This window comes from Electrophorus electricus, chromosome 17 (assembly GCF_013358815.1).
Source record: "Electrophorus electricus isolate fEleEle1 chromosome 17, fEleEle1.pri, whole genome shotgun sequence".
In the NCBI taxonomy this organism is placed as follows: domain Eukaryota; kingdom Metazoa; phylum Chordata; class Actinopteri; order Gymnotiformes; family Gymnotidae; genus Electrophorus; species Electrophorus electricus.
In genome coordinates this window covers 17,658,827-17,673,558 of record NC_049551.1, presented here as the reverse complement: position 1 = coordinate 17,673,558, position 14,732 = coordinate 17,658,827, and the positions used below count along the sequence as shown (strand labels likewise).

At 39.8% G+C, this 14,732-nt stretch overlaps 1 protein-coding gene across 2 annotated transcripts; it reads left to right on the top strand.

The window, feature by feature from the left end:
• Nucleotides 1-752: 752 nt before the first annotated feature.
• Nucleotides 753-13,677, top strand: scarb1 (scavenger receptor class B, member 1). Of its 2 annotated transcripts, none has more exons than XM_027020881.2 (12): nucleotides 753-1,140; nucleotides 1,801-1,961; nucleotides 3,731-3,872; nucleotides 4,260-4,463; nucleotides 4,660-4,755; nucleotides 4,906-5,021; nucleotides 5,282-5,448; nucleotides 5,867-5,985; nucleotides 8,542-8,615; nucleotides 8,927-8,978; nucleotides 9,185-9,331; nucleotides 12,806-13,677. In XM_027020881.2, the coding sequence occupies exons 1-12, from the start codon at nucleotides 1,021-1,023 to the stop codon at nucleotides 12,899-12,901; spliced, it is 1,494 nt and encodes a 497-aa protein (XP_026876682.2). In that variant the 5' UTR covers nucleotides 753-1,020; the 3' UTR covers nucleotides 12,902-13,677. The 2 variants fall into 2 exon arrangements, with proteins under 2 accessions (XP_026876682.2, XP_026876691.2); XM_027020890.2 differs by lacking the exon at nucleotides 12,806-13,677 and adding an exon at nucleotides 9,669-10,252.
• The last annotated feature ends 1,055 nt before the right edge of the window (nucleotides 13,678-14,732 follow it).

Genomic DNA, 14,732 nt, shown 5'->3' with positions numbered 1-14,732 from the left:
GGTTTTTCCAGTGCATCAGGGCTGCCATTTTTCCCGTGGTGTCCTTTGTTTTCCCTTTTTCCACACTCAGCGTGGTGTTTAGTCTTTCCACCCGTTTAGTCTAGCAGGAGCTCGTTCCCCTCGCAACAAAGTGGCCGCAGTTCAACTCCTCACCTTTGTTTTTTTCTTCTCTTATTTTACCGGTTCTAAGACCTAACTGTTTTGCACACAGGCCCACCATCATTGAAGCATGGTGGCTCACCCAGCGGCGGGTCAGTGGCGCCACCTATCGGACCTGGGTTTGGGCCCCATTACAATCATCTTCATCACCACCCTACACCCTCATTAACAAACTCAGTGTTAGTTCAGCTCCGTATTTCTTCCTCGGGGCAGCCTCAAAATCTACTTACTTTGTTGGCACTGGGGTTATGTAGCACCCATGAGCAGAACCAAAAGATATTCTTTTATTCCTCTGCCTCTTAAATTGCTTTCTAAAGGATTTAAATATTTTTGGTTAATGTTCTTAATTTAGTGTTTCTGTTTATAATGTTAAACTATAGTTGACTATAGTTGATTTCAGGTTTCACTGTTTAAGAACTGTTTTTATGCTGTCGTATCCTGCCTAGTCAAAATTTTATAAATAAAGGTAATGTAAATATGGCTGTAGGTTTTGAATAATGTATGTGCAAGCGATAATGTTGCATGTCGCGTCACTGTTGCCCTGTACCTTTAACTACAACCCCCGGAAGCCCTTGGTTTGCAGGGTGGAGACATGATGTAGTTAGTAAACATGCCGCCTACCCGGCAATGTCTTGGGTTCTCTTACAGAAGAGCTTGCTGTAATAGCTGAGTAGGAATTTGAAAGTTGAACCTTCGCACTACATTATTTGCTTGGACTGATCAAGCCTGCATTATAAGAGTAGGTAGCCACATACAATCAGTGTTATCTTGATCAGTGTACATTATTGCCTGCAGACGCTCACGCACCTTAGCCATCTGGCAGTTTGTCTACTAATTTTTTAGTTTCTGTGCAAAACTATTATGGCGATAGTATACTCTAAAATAGCAATTGGACTTTTAATCGCGGGGATTTCAACGCTTGTGTTCGGGACTGTTCTCGTGTTCGTGGGACCAATTATTATCGACGAACAAATAGTAAAGGTAAGTTGGTTGCTAAAGGTTGAAATTGTTCCTCTGTACCAACCAGTCAGATCACTTTTTTTTTTTTTTTGTATTTCATAAAATATTAGAAACCTAGATGAAAAAGTCGTATGAGAGAAGAACTGTCACCTTGGTAAAACCCTGCTTTAAAACCCCTTTTCTTTAACTTACCTTTATAAGGTTATTCTTATAGGTTAATAACATTAAACAATTTACTTTAAATCTGAGTCCATGGCTACTTAGACTATGATGCTGAAAATGAACTGTAGGCCCTAATATTAAAGTTCATCAGGTGTGTGAGTGTAAAAAGTTGATGTCTGTCTATAAAATGCGTTCTTGAGTTTGAGAAAGACGATATATAAATGCAATTAATAATAATAATAATAATAAATTAAACTATTAAGGCCTCTATTCTTTCTGTGATGCAAGTCAAAGCCTAACTAGGATTATAAGGCAACTGTTAAATACGGCTGTTGATCCAACTACCAGTTATGGTTGAATAGCTGTAATTTGGCCATGGTAGAAACAAATTGTCTTGCATTTTTTACCACAACCTGATAGTGACTGTGGTAACATATAAAATATTTTTAAAAGAGAAAATGCAATTTCTGCTTTGTCTATGTCTCTGTGTGTCTCTCAAACACTGCTTTTATCTCCCAGAATACACAGATAAACCCCCAAAATGAGCTCTCCTATAACATGTGGAAGGATATCCCTGTACCATTTTTCATGAGCGTATATTTCTTCAATGTTGTCAACCCTAAAGAGATTTTGTTGGGAGAAAAGCCGCTGGTGGAGCAAAGAGGCCCATATGTTTACAGGTGTGTGTGTGTGTGTGTGTGTGTTTTCATCTCTCTTCCATCACAGGTCATTCTGATGTGTTCATTATGCACTCCAACACCTGTCTGGTCATGGCTTTTGTGTGTACAGGGTTGCGAATAAATGTTTTTATTTATGCTTTGTAAATCAGGTCTTTTTGTCATCGCGCATAAGAGTTACACAGACCGATGGGTGTATGTCGGGTAAGACCTACACCCGCAAAGTTGCCATCAAAAAATGTAAATTAAAATTGCACAATGTTCACAATGAATTTGTGTTCCATTCTGAGATGAATTGGTATGTCTCCTAAAGCTCTCCCCATTGTCCCTGAACCCAAGTTTCCCTCTGTGGGTGTGGTCAGTTCATTTGTGGGAACATGTTAAGTAAATAACATTTTTTACTTTCTCTGCCTGTACTTGAGTTTGACCTAACTAAGCATTCTTCTTCTGATTTAACCTGTCTGGGTGTAATCAATCATTGTTGACTTTAGTAATTTAATAGCTTGGGTCTGTAGTTATAAATCATCATAACATTGTGGAACAAGAAATACCTTTGAAATTATTTTGCTTTTGAAGTTTGCTGTCACCAGTTTTCCCAATCTAGGAACATGTACTATATTTACATATAGTCATTTTGTTGAGGAAGAAATCTAAAGTTGTACACAGAACAATTTATTTTGTCATTGCTTTGAAATCACATTCCTTTGACATGGTTATTAAGACCAAGTTTGACTGATAAACATTTGGTCAGGTACTGTGGCTTCATCCTAATTTCATCCTTAATAAACCATAAACCATATTATGGGCCATTGTGTGCAGAACAGACACAGAGGCAGATACCCATGGATGATCAGACAAAAAAAAGCTCACAAGATTTCTCTCTCTGTATCTCTCCATCTCAAGTAATTTTAGTCAATTTTCTCAGATGTAATTATTTCATATTATAATATGGAAGCTGAGTAACTGGCAATTAGTATTGCAACTTGCAGTCTACAATCACACAGCATCTCACTTCAGTAGTATTGGATGTTAGATTAGACATTACAGCTGAAAAGGCCATAGCCACGACTGTCCTGTAGTTCAGATCAAAAATGTGAAACATGCCTTTGCCCAGGACTGTAACACAGCCTTGCAAAACATGTTAGTGGAAAACGTATCAAACGCTTTGGGGATATGAAAGGTCTGGTATGTCCAAATATTAGTTTTATATGTTTGATCTTTTCATCACTACACCTGTTACATCACTTAACCTATCACCTGTTTTAGAAATCAGTCTAGTGCTTGGACAGTTACATTTTTAGCTATTTATCTAATTGTACTAAAGCAATACATATACACCCAAATAAGCAGACAGCGGTATTTTTTCAACTTCTTGGTGTTTCCTCTGTGCTTATGGAGGTGGTCCTCTCAGCATGCCGTAAACACAGAAATATGTTCAAGGAAGATGTCCAGAGGTCCATATTTGCATCTCAACTACAGTTTCCTAGTTTGAATAGAGGGCATGTGATCTACATTTAAGGAAGCTCCTTTCACGCTTCTACTCAAAATGTGTGACTTTTGCAGTCTTCAGGAATTTCAAACACGTGTCTCACTGTGACATTCTCATACCTTTCATCAAACACTAATGCTGACCTGGCTTTTTTTTGAGTGCAGCCACTTGTTGAGGCTGGCCATTTGAAAGCAAAGGTGGGTTATACAAGGTGCTGAATCTTGAAGCTGGACAGTTCTTTTTTAACTCACTGGTTCTTTCCACTTGCTTCACTTTATTTCAGTGAGAAACGTTCAAAAGATAATATCACCTTCCACACCAACAAGACTGTGTCATTTTGTGAATATCGGCAATATTTCTTTGAGGAGAGTATGTCTGCAGGCAACGAGTCTGATGTAGTTACCATCCCCAACATGTTAGTGCTGGTAAGATATTTGAAATTGCCTTTTGTCTGTTCTTCAATGGTGGTGTGAAAGTGTGGTGTGAAACATTTTTTAATAACACTTCACACCCAAATGTTGAGTGGCTGTCAATGATTAAAATCTAAAGTATACGAGTTGGCACGCTCTCTGGGAACTGACATCTACAAGGTCCTGTAGCTCATCTAGTGGAGCAAGTAGACATAGCAACAGCAAGGTCATACCTGTGAATTGTAACAACACCCGTTCTGTTATAGTGGCAACTCTGCATAGGAACATCTCCCCCATGTTTTAAATGTCATTCTACCAGCTGTAATCCATTATCATCTGAATCAGCTTTACTTTTCTTTCCCTTGTGTTTTTTCCTGGTCCGTCTTGGTCTTTTGGCTTTAGGGAGCATCGGTGATGCTTGAGAAATTGCCACTCCCAGCACGTCTGTTGATAAGTTCCACCTTCACAATGTTCAAAGAGGGCCCTTTTGTGACTAAAAGTGTAGGTGAGCTCATGTGGGGATATGACAGCAAGCTGGTGGACTTCCTCACTGCATTCTTTCCTGACATGGTGCCCATCAAAGGGAAGTTTGGCCTGTTTGCTGAGGTTGGTACATGTTTTGTCAAATGCTGTGCAGCCAGTATTCACCACAAATATAATCTCTCATGTGATCACTTTCCAATGGGAGTGCTAAGTATTTCCATATAATTTAAACCCCTAAACTGCTATTTTTATCTAACACATTTTGGTTGGTGATGTGAGAATCTTTTATCTTAGAGTTTTTGTCTTTGTCCAATTACAGTTTAACAACTCCAACACTGGACTGTTCACCGTATTTACAGGACAGGATGACATCAGGAAAGTTCACAAAATTGACTCCTGGAATGGCCTGAAGAATGTGAGAGCTAAATGTCAATTATACATCTGCATTCTAATCGCAGCAATTACACTGGAGCATAAGCTCTGTTGCATAAAAACAATTTAGTCTGAACTGCAATTCAATTGAGAATCAATACAAAATCCATTTCCCATTCTTTTAATGTACCAGGTGAACTACTGGAATTCTGACCAGTGCAACATGATCAATGGGACAGCAGGTCAGATGTGGCCCCCCTTCCTAACCACAGAATCCACCCTCCCATTTTACAGCCCAGATGCCTGCAGGTCTCCATGCACAGACCCCGCTGCATTTCACACAGCAACCCTCTGCTCATTTATGCCATCGGTTACTTGCCCCATTTGTTCAAACTGACTAGATCCGCATCAAACTGAATAAAGGTACAAGTGTTGGGTAGAGTTGTGTCGTAATATCTATTCTTGACTTTCGTGCTGAATTTACATCCCTTGGTTTGTAAAACCTTCCATTATGCTGATATTGGGTCATTGGTAAAGTCTTGTTTTTAATGACCCTTGTCTTTTTTCAGGTCAATGGAGCTGGTGTATGAGAACCCTGGGATGGTGAAAGGAATCCCTGTGTTCCGTTTTGTGGCCCCAAAAACCCTCTTTGCCAATGGCTCAGATTATCATCCGAACGAAGGCTTCTGTCCATGCAGGCAGTCAGGTCTTCTTAATGTCAGCAGCTGCAGGCACAGTGAGTGTCCTCCCACCTGCATCTGACCCTGTGCACACATGGAGTAGTAGACATCTGGCCTTGCACAACCATATTAAACCAAAGCCTCATTTTGATTCAGCCTCTGTGTGGTAAACCCTCTGCACACAAAATTGTTGAGCTCAGTTTCTGGTTTCTGAGCTTAACATGAGCGCTTCTTTGTGTCTGTATCGACAGAGCAACCCCATAGTTCGTCACTTAATTGGCAAAAATGCAAGCAAGCAAACAAACAAACAAACAAACAAGCACCCCAAAAGACTGAGAAGAGGTTGCTTCCATTTAAATAGACATATTATGAGGCAACTTCTGAATGCACCTTCAGTGCCTATTTTATGTTTGAGATATGTGACTTTAGAAATCATCAGAAATGAATGTGAGACATTTGTCATGTTCCTTCTAGAGTCCCCAGTGTTCATCTCACATCCTCATTTCTACAATGCTGACCCAGCCCTATTGGCCACTGTCAATGGACTCAGCCCTAACAAGGAAGACCACAGCCTTTTTATCGACATACACCCAGTAAGGAAAAGCAGACATACAGATGTACACAAGCCACAATTAAGAATACACTCCATCAGCATGCAGAAACAACATCCTCCTTTTTAGATTCTTATAACTAGCAAAAATAACACTTCTGCCGATGTTTGTACCCTAAGCTTTGAGATGAGCTTGGAAGTTCAAATCCCAGCTGCATCGCATGCAGACAGTAGCCTGCTGACATAAAATCACAGAGAATGAGGGGGAGCAGCTTCCCTCTCTGTTTACATCAGTGTACAGGATCATCCAAAATCTGCAGGCTGGCAGGGTACAAGAACTGAGTGCTTCGCATTCCCCCCTGAATGTGTGGGGTTCAACAGGCTTGAAGGGGGGTCTAATTAAACCAACAAACTGTAGCTGCCCCCTCTAAAAACGGGAAATTAAGCAGATGATAGAGGTGGTAAGATGTATTCTGTTTGAAATAAACATACAGATATTCAGAGGAGTCAGAAGGTTTTCTCTTCAGCTTGTATGTGATGGAGGGAACTGACCTCTAAAGGTTTTATGCAGTGGAGTTATGGCTTAAGTGCTATAATTCTTAAGTGCTTTATCTTTAAATTTGGCCATAAATGTTGTTATCTAAATTGGTTCCATTTAACATCCATGCAGTCCGACTTTATATTGCTGACCTTGGTTCAACAACTCCTTCTTATTGTTTTATTGACGTAAAACTGTGGAAACTGAAAATATTGTTTTTTGTGGTTCCTGTGGTTTAGGCTCTTTTTGGGTCCAAGAAGTTAATGTTCTACAGTTAACTGCTTGAACAATAGGACATTTGATAAACTAATTGAAAGTTGCCATAAGTAGTATGCTGTAATTGAGGTTATCATAACATTTACAGGCTGTTTTTGTTCCCTCAAAAGCATAGGATATAAACACGCTGATAGCTCTGGTCTGATTGAGTAATATTGTAAACTTTGCTCTTAGCGTCTGATTTCAATCTGTTGAATCAGGTAAAAGAATTTTCTAACTCTTGACTCTTAACATGGTCCATAAATGATTAAACATTGAAATATTATAGTTATTACTCACACTGACTTGCTTGCATTATCATTAAAGGATGTATGGTCAGATATTATTAGAAATATTATAATGCAATTTTATTCCAGTATGATTTGTTATAGTTTGCGGGTGTGATATTTTAGCATTTTGTAGTGACTGTCAGTGTAGCAGACCACATAGTCAACGCTTGACTCAGAGAGCCTTTTAACACAGATAATAATGTGATAAGATAGTGTTTGAGTTGTCATTAGCAGAGAAAGGAACAGTTCCTCATGACTAAAGTGGATCTTGGTGAATTGTGCAATCATGAATCAGACCTTGTCCTGCTCACGCATGTTTTATTATTTGCCTGCCTATGTTAGATTATGTTTGTAAAGGATTGACTTACAATCTACCAGCCTATGTTACTTAACACTTAATACAAATCTTTAGCTGTTTAGCTGTTATTTATATGTTTGGGACACACACACACACACACACACACACACACACACACACACTGTTCTCTCAACCAGAAACCTCAGGCCCCTGAGAGACTGAATCAGGCACAGGCAGGGGAGAAAGAACAACCCCCGGGACAGAGTACCATCCACCACTGGACATGCAGACACACAACCATTCACACACATAGTAACACTAGGATAACTCTATTAGGGTAGCGATCACTAGGCATTCCCACACACACAACCATTCACACACATAGTAACACTAGGATAACTCTAGTAGGGTAACGATCACTAGGCATTCACACACACACAACCATTCACACACATAGTAACACTAGGACAACTCTATTAGGGTAGCGATCACTAGGCATTCACACACACACACCAGGACATTTTAATAGGATGGCCAGTTGACCTAACTTCATGTAGTCATGATGTGCTCTTGTCCACTCACCCGGTCAAACCTTTTAACGGTTCCGTTTGGTAACATTCTGAGGTTTATATTTAACAAGCAAAACTTTAGTTTCCATAATGCAAAGTATGATGTAGTACCGGGTAGCCTTTAGAAACCAACAAATCCTTATTTACCAACTCAGGATGAACTGTCTTGTTTTTGCACTGAATGTCTAGTAGTTTTACACTTTATTTTATAGCATTATATTATATTGTACTGAATCTCAGTCCATGTTTCAGCACTGACTCTTACGTCTGGCAGGATCTTGAGTTAAGGGAGTTAAGGGGGCAGGATCCCATCTCTACTAGCTAAGGCTGTTTTTCTACTTTTGTGGGCACGGTTGCTTCTTCCAGCACACATATAGCCACTGCATCCTTTCAAACTGCCGCTAATGTGATGTCACTGGACAGCTCAGTGCACTTTTAGGAGAGAGCCAAGCACCAGCTGCTGAGGGACCGGGGGCGGGGGGGCAGCCAACCCACTCAGAGAGCAAAGACAATTACACTCACTTGGACCAGGGATTGACCAAAGGGTTTTATATCAGTGATGTTTGTTTTTTTGAGAAACATGTTTATTTACAGAGTTTGTACTTCATGTCCTAAAATCCTAAAATGGTATATTCTTCATGCTTTGCAGGAAACCGGTATACCTATGAATGTGTCAGTTAAGCTGCAGCTTAACTTGTTAATAAAAGAAGTAGAAGGAATAATGTAAGTACAGCATCCCACATCCCACAGCATCCCACAGCATCCCACATCCCACATCCCACAGCATCCCACAGCATCCCACATCCCACATCATCCCACATCCCACATCCCACAGCATCCCACATCCCACAGCCCACAGCATCCCACATCCCACAGTATCCCACAGTGCTGCTGATGTTTGCAGTTACAGCATTTGTCTTTACTAAAGGTGCCATTATTCATGTAGCTATGACAGATAAGACAGCTGTGCACTCTCAGCTTTAGTGAGTGAGCTTCACTCTGCTGAACTTGGGGGCTTTTCATTATGTTCTTAGGCAAACCGGCAGAATAGCTGAAGTGGTCATGCCGATGATTTGGTTTGAAGAGGTATGTCACGTTACTTTCATGACCAAAATAACGATAACGGCCTGAGATATAATGATGTCATCATTATTATGAGTAAATGTATCTAGGGTCTGGCTGAATTGGCTTTGTTTGTAAAGCCTTATAGTGAAACGTGTGTTATTAATGTTGTGTATTAATTTATTAATGCAGATGTCCATGGCAAGTCTTAACCACCTCCTCTTTCCCAGAGTGGCCACATTGACGGCCCTGTGCTGAGTGTGTTCCGTATGAACCTGGTGACTTTGCCGATGGTACTGGAGTGTGTGCAGTACATCCTCGTGGGTCTTGGGCTAGTCTGCATCCTTGGGGCCATGGCTTTACAGCTGAGTGAAACGGTATGTTCCCTTATGTACACAGCCGTTGTCTGGTGGGGGGTTTGTGTTTTGTTTATTTTGTAGGGGACAAAACTAGATTTTGCAGCTATATTTGCATGTGATATTATCATGCATGCACTATTATGAATTTCTTTTCTCTGTCACACCGTCAAGGCATGAACACCAGTCTGTCAGAGTGGTTGTACAGTTTTGTTCAGTGTTAGCTGTTGTGTATAAACACCCTAATTTTACCTCACTGTCGCTGTTCTCCAAGAGTTCCTGTTGTTACACAACAGCATGTGTATAATATTTTGGTCATTTTGAAGCACAGAAAGAGTTGCATAATATTTTTTTACAGAGAGCCAAGAAAAGAAGGGCATTTGGAGCCATTGAAGACAAGGGGGTCAGAGTTTATTTTTTGAAGTCAATGCAACCAAATCAATCATTTCAATGATTCTGCTCTGATTGACTCAAATTGCAAGTTTTGATTATGTCATCCCTTCGACTGGGTCGTACCTGACTGTATGACGTCCTGAGTGATCATAAGAAATTTGAATGGGATTTTGTATCATTTCATTTGTGCTGTCCAGTCCAGTCCTCATGCAGCCAGGCTTTCAGTGTTCTTATGACCCTGGTTCAGAATGACATGATACAGCTCCTTTCTCACTACCCAAGTACACATTACCATCAACACACTACACAACACTTTTACATTCAGTCAACAAATCAGTGAAGAGCCACAGTCAAAAGCACACAGCGTACTGTCAGATGGAAACCACAGTACCCCCTGGGGGACCGCATCAGGCACAGGAAGGGGAGAGAGGACTACACGCAGGACAGAGCGCCATCCATCACTGGGATGTCAGACATACAGTTATTCTCACACATACACACACACACACACGGACCATTTTTAGGGTAAGCAATTTTTAGCTAACCTCCATGTTTTTGGACTGTGGGAGGAAACCAGAGACCCTGGAGGAAATCCACACAGACACAGAGAACATGGAAACTCCACCCAGATAGAGACATGAACCCAAGACCCTTAGCACTCCGAGGCAAACATGCAAACCACCAAACAACTGTGTTGAGAACTGAGTTAGAGCTGTAATGGAGAGTGGACTGGGAAGCCTTTTACTTCTGATAGTGCAACAATGCAAAAGACAACTGGATGGAAACACTCTCGTTAGGCATGTGATTAGTCTCCGTATGACCTTTAATGACCTTTAATGCCTTTCATGCTTCTGTTCGTGTCAATTACCCACTCTCTACACTCTCTACACACATCTCCGACAGTCCTACTGCAGCTTCTAATCACACGCAGCTCCACGTGGAGCTATGAAATCCTCTTCCAGCATCAATCGTCAGTTTTATGATCAAATAAAATGTTATTACGTTTGACAATAATCAACCCGAGGACAAGTCAGAATGACATCTACCCACGGGATTCTTAAATGAGGTCTGATTCCTTTAGGAAGGAGTAAAAGACACAGAAAACGACCAAGGTACCAATGAGAAGCAGAGCAAAAAGTATATGACGAAAGATACAGGTGGGTTTTTAGCTGAAATATTCCTCCTCTTCAAACTCTTCTTATCTGGCTACACGCTATGGAATCAGATGCGCAGGCTAACACGACTGTAGCTTTTTTACTGATCACTGAAGTGACTGCGCCATCACTGTGTCCCAGCTCATTCCTCAACTCACGTGTCCGCAGCTGAAAGTGTCCTTAATTGCGTCTGACAATGTCCCAGACAGAATATTTGGATAAAAAAATAAAAATAATAAGTACTGCTTTCCTCTATGGCCAAATCAGTTTAAATAAAATTGCAAGGTAAGGTGCATGTAAAAAAGATTAAGGTAAGGAATAAGAATACATTTTACATTTCTTGACTGTGTATGAAATTTCACATATTTATTGTCTTTTATATCGAAATAAAAGGTATCCCTACGAGACATTTCTAGACACAGAGCTGAACCTTTAGTTGTATTTGGAGCGTGTAGACGATCCTATGCAGTCTCGCATTGTGATTCATGTCGCCATATAGTAACGTACGCACTTTCATTCCGAATTCTGCTTCGTTGTGTTCTGTTTGTATTCCCCCGTTGTGAGCTTCTTTGTGGTTGTGATGATTTGCCACAAACTACCCTAACAAATCATACCACCAATGAACAGAAAAAAAAACTTAAAAAAGAACCTTCCTGCGTGAAAGAAAAGTTGAGTGCCAAGGTGAACATTTCTGTATCCACAAAAGGACATTTGAAGACATTGTTAGAATCTGTGTTAAGAGAATGTGTAACCTGCGTAACCTACAACCGTATTGGCTAATTCTGTCGATAACGGGTTCTGTCAATATTCTAAGTGTAAATCATATTCATGGTTGTTGTGCCTTGCATACATGTTTACTTGCATTGTATAAGATGAAAAATAAAGAGCATATCTGTCTATATTTGGATAGCCAGTAAGAATATGGAACTTGCATTACTGGCTCGTCGTTATGGTTACAGTGCACGTTGCGAGAAGCGTGTACGCACGCTTATATGGATGGATTATATATCCTATATGTCTGTGTGTACATTAGAATATTTATTTTAATTAATACTTTGAATATTTGCTTAAAATATCCTTATCCAGTCAATGAATCAGGTGTGCTAGATGGGACTAAACCGATAAAGGCGACGGTTGGCCATACTGTTCTACAAACGTTTGATAGTGAAAGTAAAAATATTAATGCAACTATTTGAGGAGTTCTTTATTAGTTTAAGCAAAGATAACTGATTTTTGTACTTCTTGAAACCAAACCAAAATAAATATTATAATATGCATGATTTCAGTATCGCTGATGTGAAGAAACACCTGTGTGACCATGGCTGAGTTCCTGGGGGTCCATGGTTAACTCACAGCAGGCTTCTCAGATTAATGGTAACACGGTCTACTAGGACCAGTGTGGCGCTGGTCACACTGGAAACGGGAAAGTAGGGAAATTTCAGCACCCAGTCGTCACCGGCCCAGTACAGTTTATCAACGATATTCCTTCTAAATGTTTTCAATAGCAGTGTTTTGCAGCGTAACCTTCTTTGTCTTAGCTTCCGTTCTGCATCAGTTGTACATTGTATGTGGTGCAGACACGTTGGTCACTTTGCATGGAGAGTTTAGTCAGTGTTATCCATAGCTACAGTCTAAGCCTTCCTCAGAGCACTCAGCACGATCCAACAGAACATTCCCACAGTAAAGTATTTCAGAATTTAATATGTACATGTATAAAGATGATGATCAAACTTGATGATACATAATGCATATTGCTTTACGAGTATTTGCACATATGTAAAAATTTATTCTGTGTCTTTATATGTCTTTAGAAATACAATTTCTTTTTTTTAATGATTTACCTGTTATAAGTCCAAAACAATGGATCTGCATGTGTGGACAGTTGACAGTAAGCATGATATCCATTTGTAAATGTAATATCACATCCCATTCCTTTCTATATTCACAGATTAATAGTGAAAGGACCCATCATCCCTGCACGGATGGTAACCCCAGCACTCCGGACAATGAGCGGGCTCCATTACTGCAGAATGTCAACAGCTAGAGCAGCCCTGCTCTGCCTTCTTCCTGGTCACTTCCTCCAAGCACAATCACCAGAGAACAGTGCTGGGTTTTGTATTTGTGCAAGTGGTTAGGCAGAAGAGCAACTTGGATGTACTCCCGCAAGGTGAACTGTGGGTTTTGCCCACTTCCCAAGGCAGTTTCAGCCCAAGATTGCTGTGTCATGACATGGCATGACATTTTATGCAGGGGCTGTCGCTGTGATTTATACTGGACCTGAAACATTAGCTAAAGTTAAAAAAAGGTAATAGATCCTGGTATTTTGTTTGGGTTTAAATATGCAAATCTAAACCTTTTGTTTTCATGTTTCCCCTTATTGTATTTCTCTTTTCTGGGTAATTGTATTAATACCTTTAACTGCTTGAAAGATGTCCCACCAACATTTTTTTTTCAGTCGCCAGTGTACTAACAGGAGAGACCTGTACATGTTTACTAAACACAAGATTACAGTAGTAATTGGAAATTGTGGTATGTGGTAATCAGAACTTTTATTGGCATGAGACTGTATCAACTGCTATTAACTGCCATTAAGTCTTATTAATCACTGTCAGAGGTATGAGTTCAGTCAATATATCAAAATAATCATTATCATAGAGAGCACATTATTTTCAGTACTTTCTTACTCTTGAATAAAAGACTTAATATTAATTTTATAAATTCATCTTGTCAACTTGCCATTGTGTATGGATGGGTAATAGGTTAAATACAAAAATAACATTTTATGCTGACACATTGTTCCAATCTTATTGATTAGTAAAAGTGAACTTTTATAGTTCAAATGCCTCTGTGTTGTTTTAACTAATTTAAGTAAATTCACATGTAACCTGTAAAATCTTTTTTAAACTCAGATATAAATCAAACGTTATTATGACTGCATTACATGAAGTTACCACTAGGTGGCATTCTACAATTGTGCTTTTTCAGTCTTATAGGGCTGTTGGGTTAGAAACACGGTTCAGTGCGCGATGTTTCTGATGCTTAGTATAATTATTAATACCATATTAACATTTCTGAATTGGTTTGAGCAAGTAATCTGTTTTTATATAGCTTGTACTTTGGGTTGTCTTGACTTTAAAGCATCCCCCTTCCACGTCCCTTTTTTTTTTTACTTAAAACATGTATTTCTCTTGAGTGCAACGTGATTTATGTGTAAGTTATTTAGGATTTAAATTAACACTGTCATTAAGTGCACCGGTTGCCAAAAATACTCAAAAGTAATTTCTTAGTGTTCACTATGCCTGACGACAACATGTGGGTCATTTCCAGTCAGGATTAGCATTTTACAGATTATTCAAGGGGATAATTTAGCTGCTTTTATTGATCAGTTCAGATTTTTTGGCAATTTATATTAAAACAGTGGAGGGAGATTGATACCCAGCCTTTCATAAAATCAATCACATTCATAAAATGGATATGAAACTTCAAAAAGAAAGTTGCTTATATTCCAGCATTCCAGTATGCTCTCCATGGTTAATTTGTTTATTTTAAAGTGCTTGGTGCTCTGGTCATTTCAAGGATGGTTACGCATACATCACAGATTTGAATAGTTCAACCCCACTCCACCACACAGCTCTCTTCATCTTCATTAGTGTCAGAGGTGTGTGTGCTTAGTGAAAAGAGGTACGGCCCTGAGAATGCTAATCTTTTTAAGCCTCAGCCTCGACTGTGCAGTGATCAATTTGTGACATCTGCAAGGAAGTGTGACCTTTTCATTGGAGGCAGGGGATTTCAAGCACATGCCCAGGGGAGACATGCGTCTCTCTTCCTTTGACCCAAGATCCTCATACTGTGCTGGTGTCATGGCTGGGTGATAT

Coding starts and splice junctions, on each gene's coding strand:
- scarb1 (XM_027020881.2), top strand. CDS start 1,021: ATGGCGATAGTATACTCTAAAATAGCAATTGGACTTTTAATCGCGGGG. Junction 1,962..3,730: donor AGAGGCCCATATGTTTACAG/GTGTGTGTGTGT, acceptor ACTTTATTTCAG/TGAGAAACGTTCAAAAGATA. Junction 9,332..12,805: donor CTTTACAGCTGAGTGAAACG/GTATGTTCCCTT, acceptor CTATATTCACAG/ATTAATAGTGAAAGGACCCA.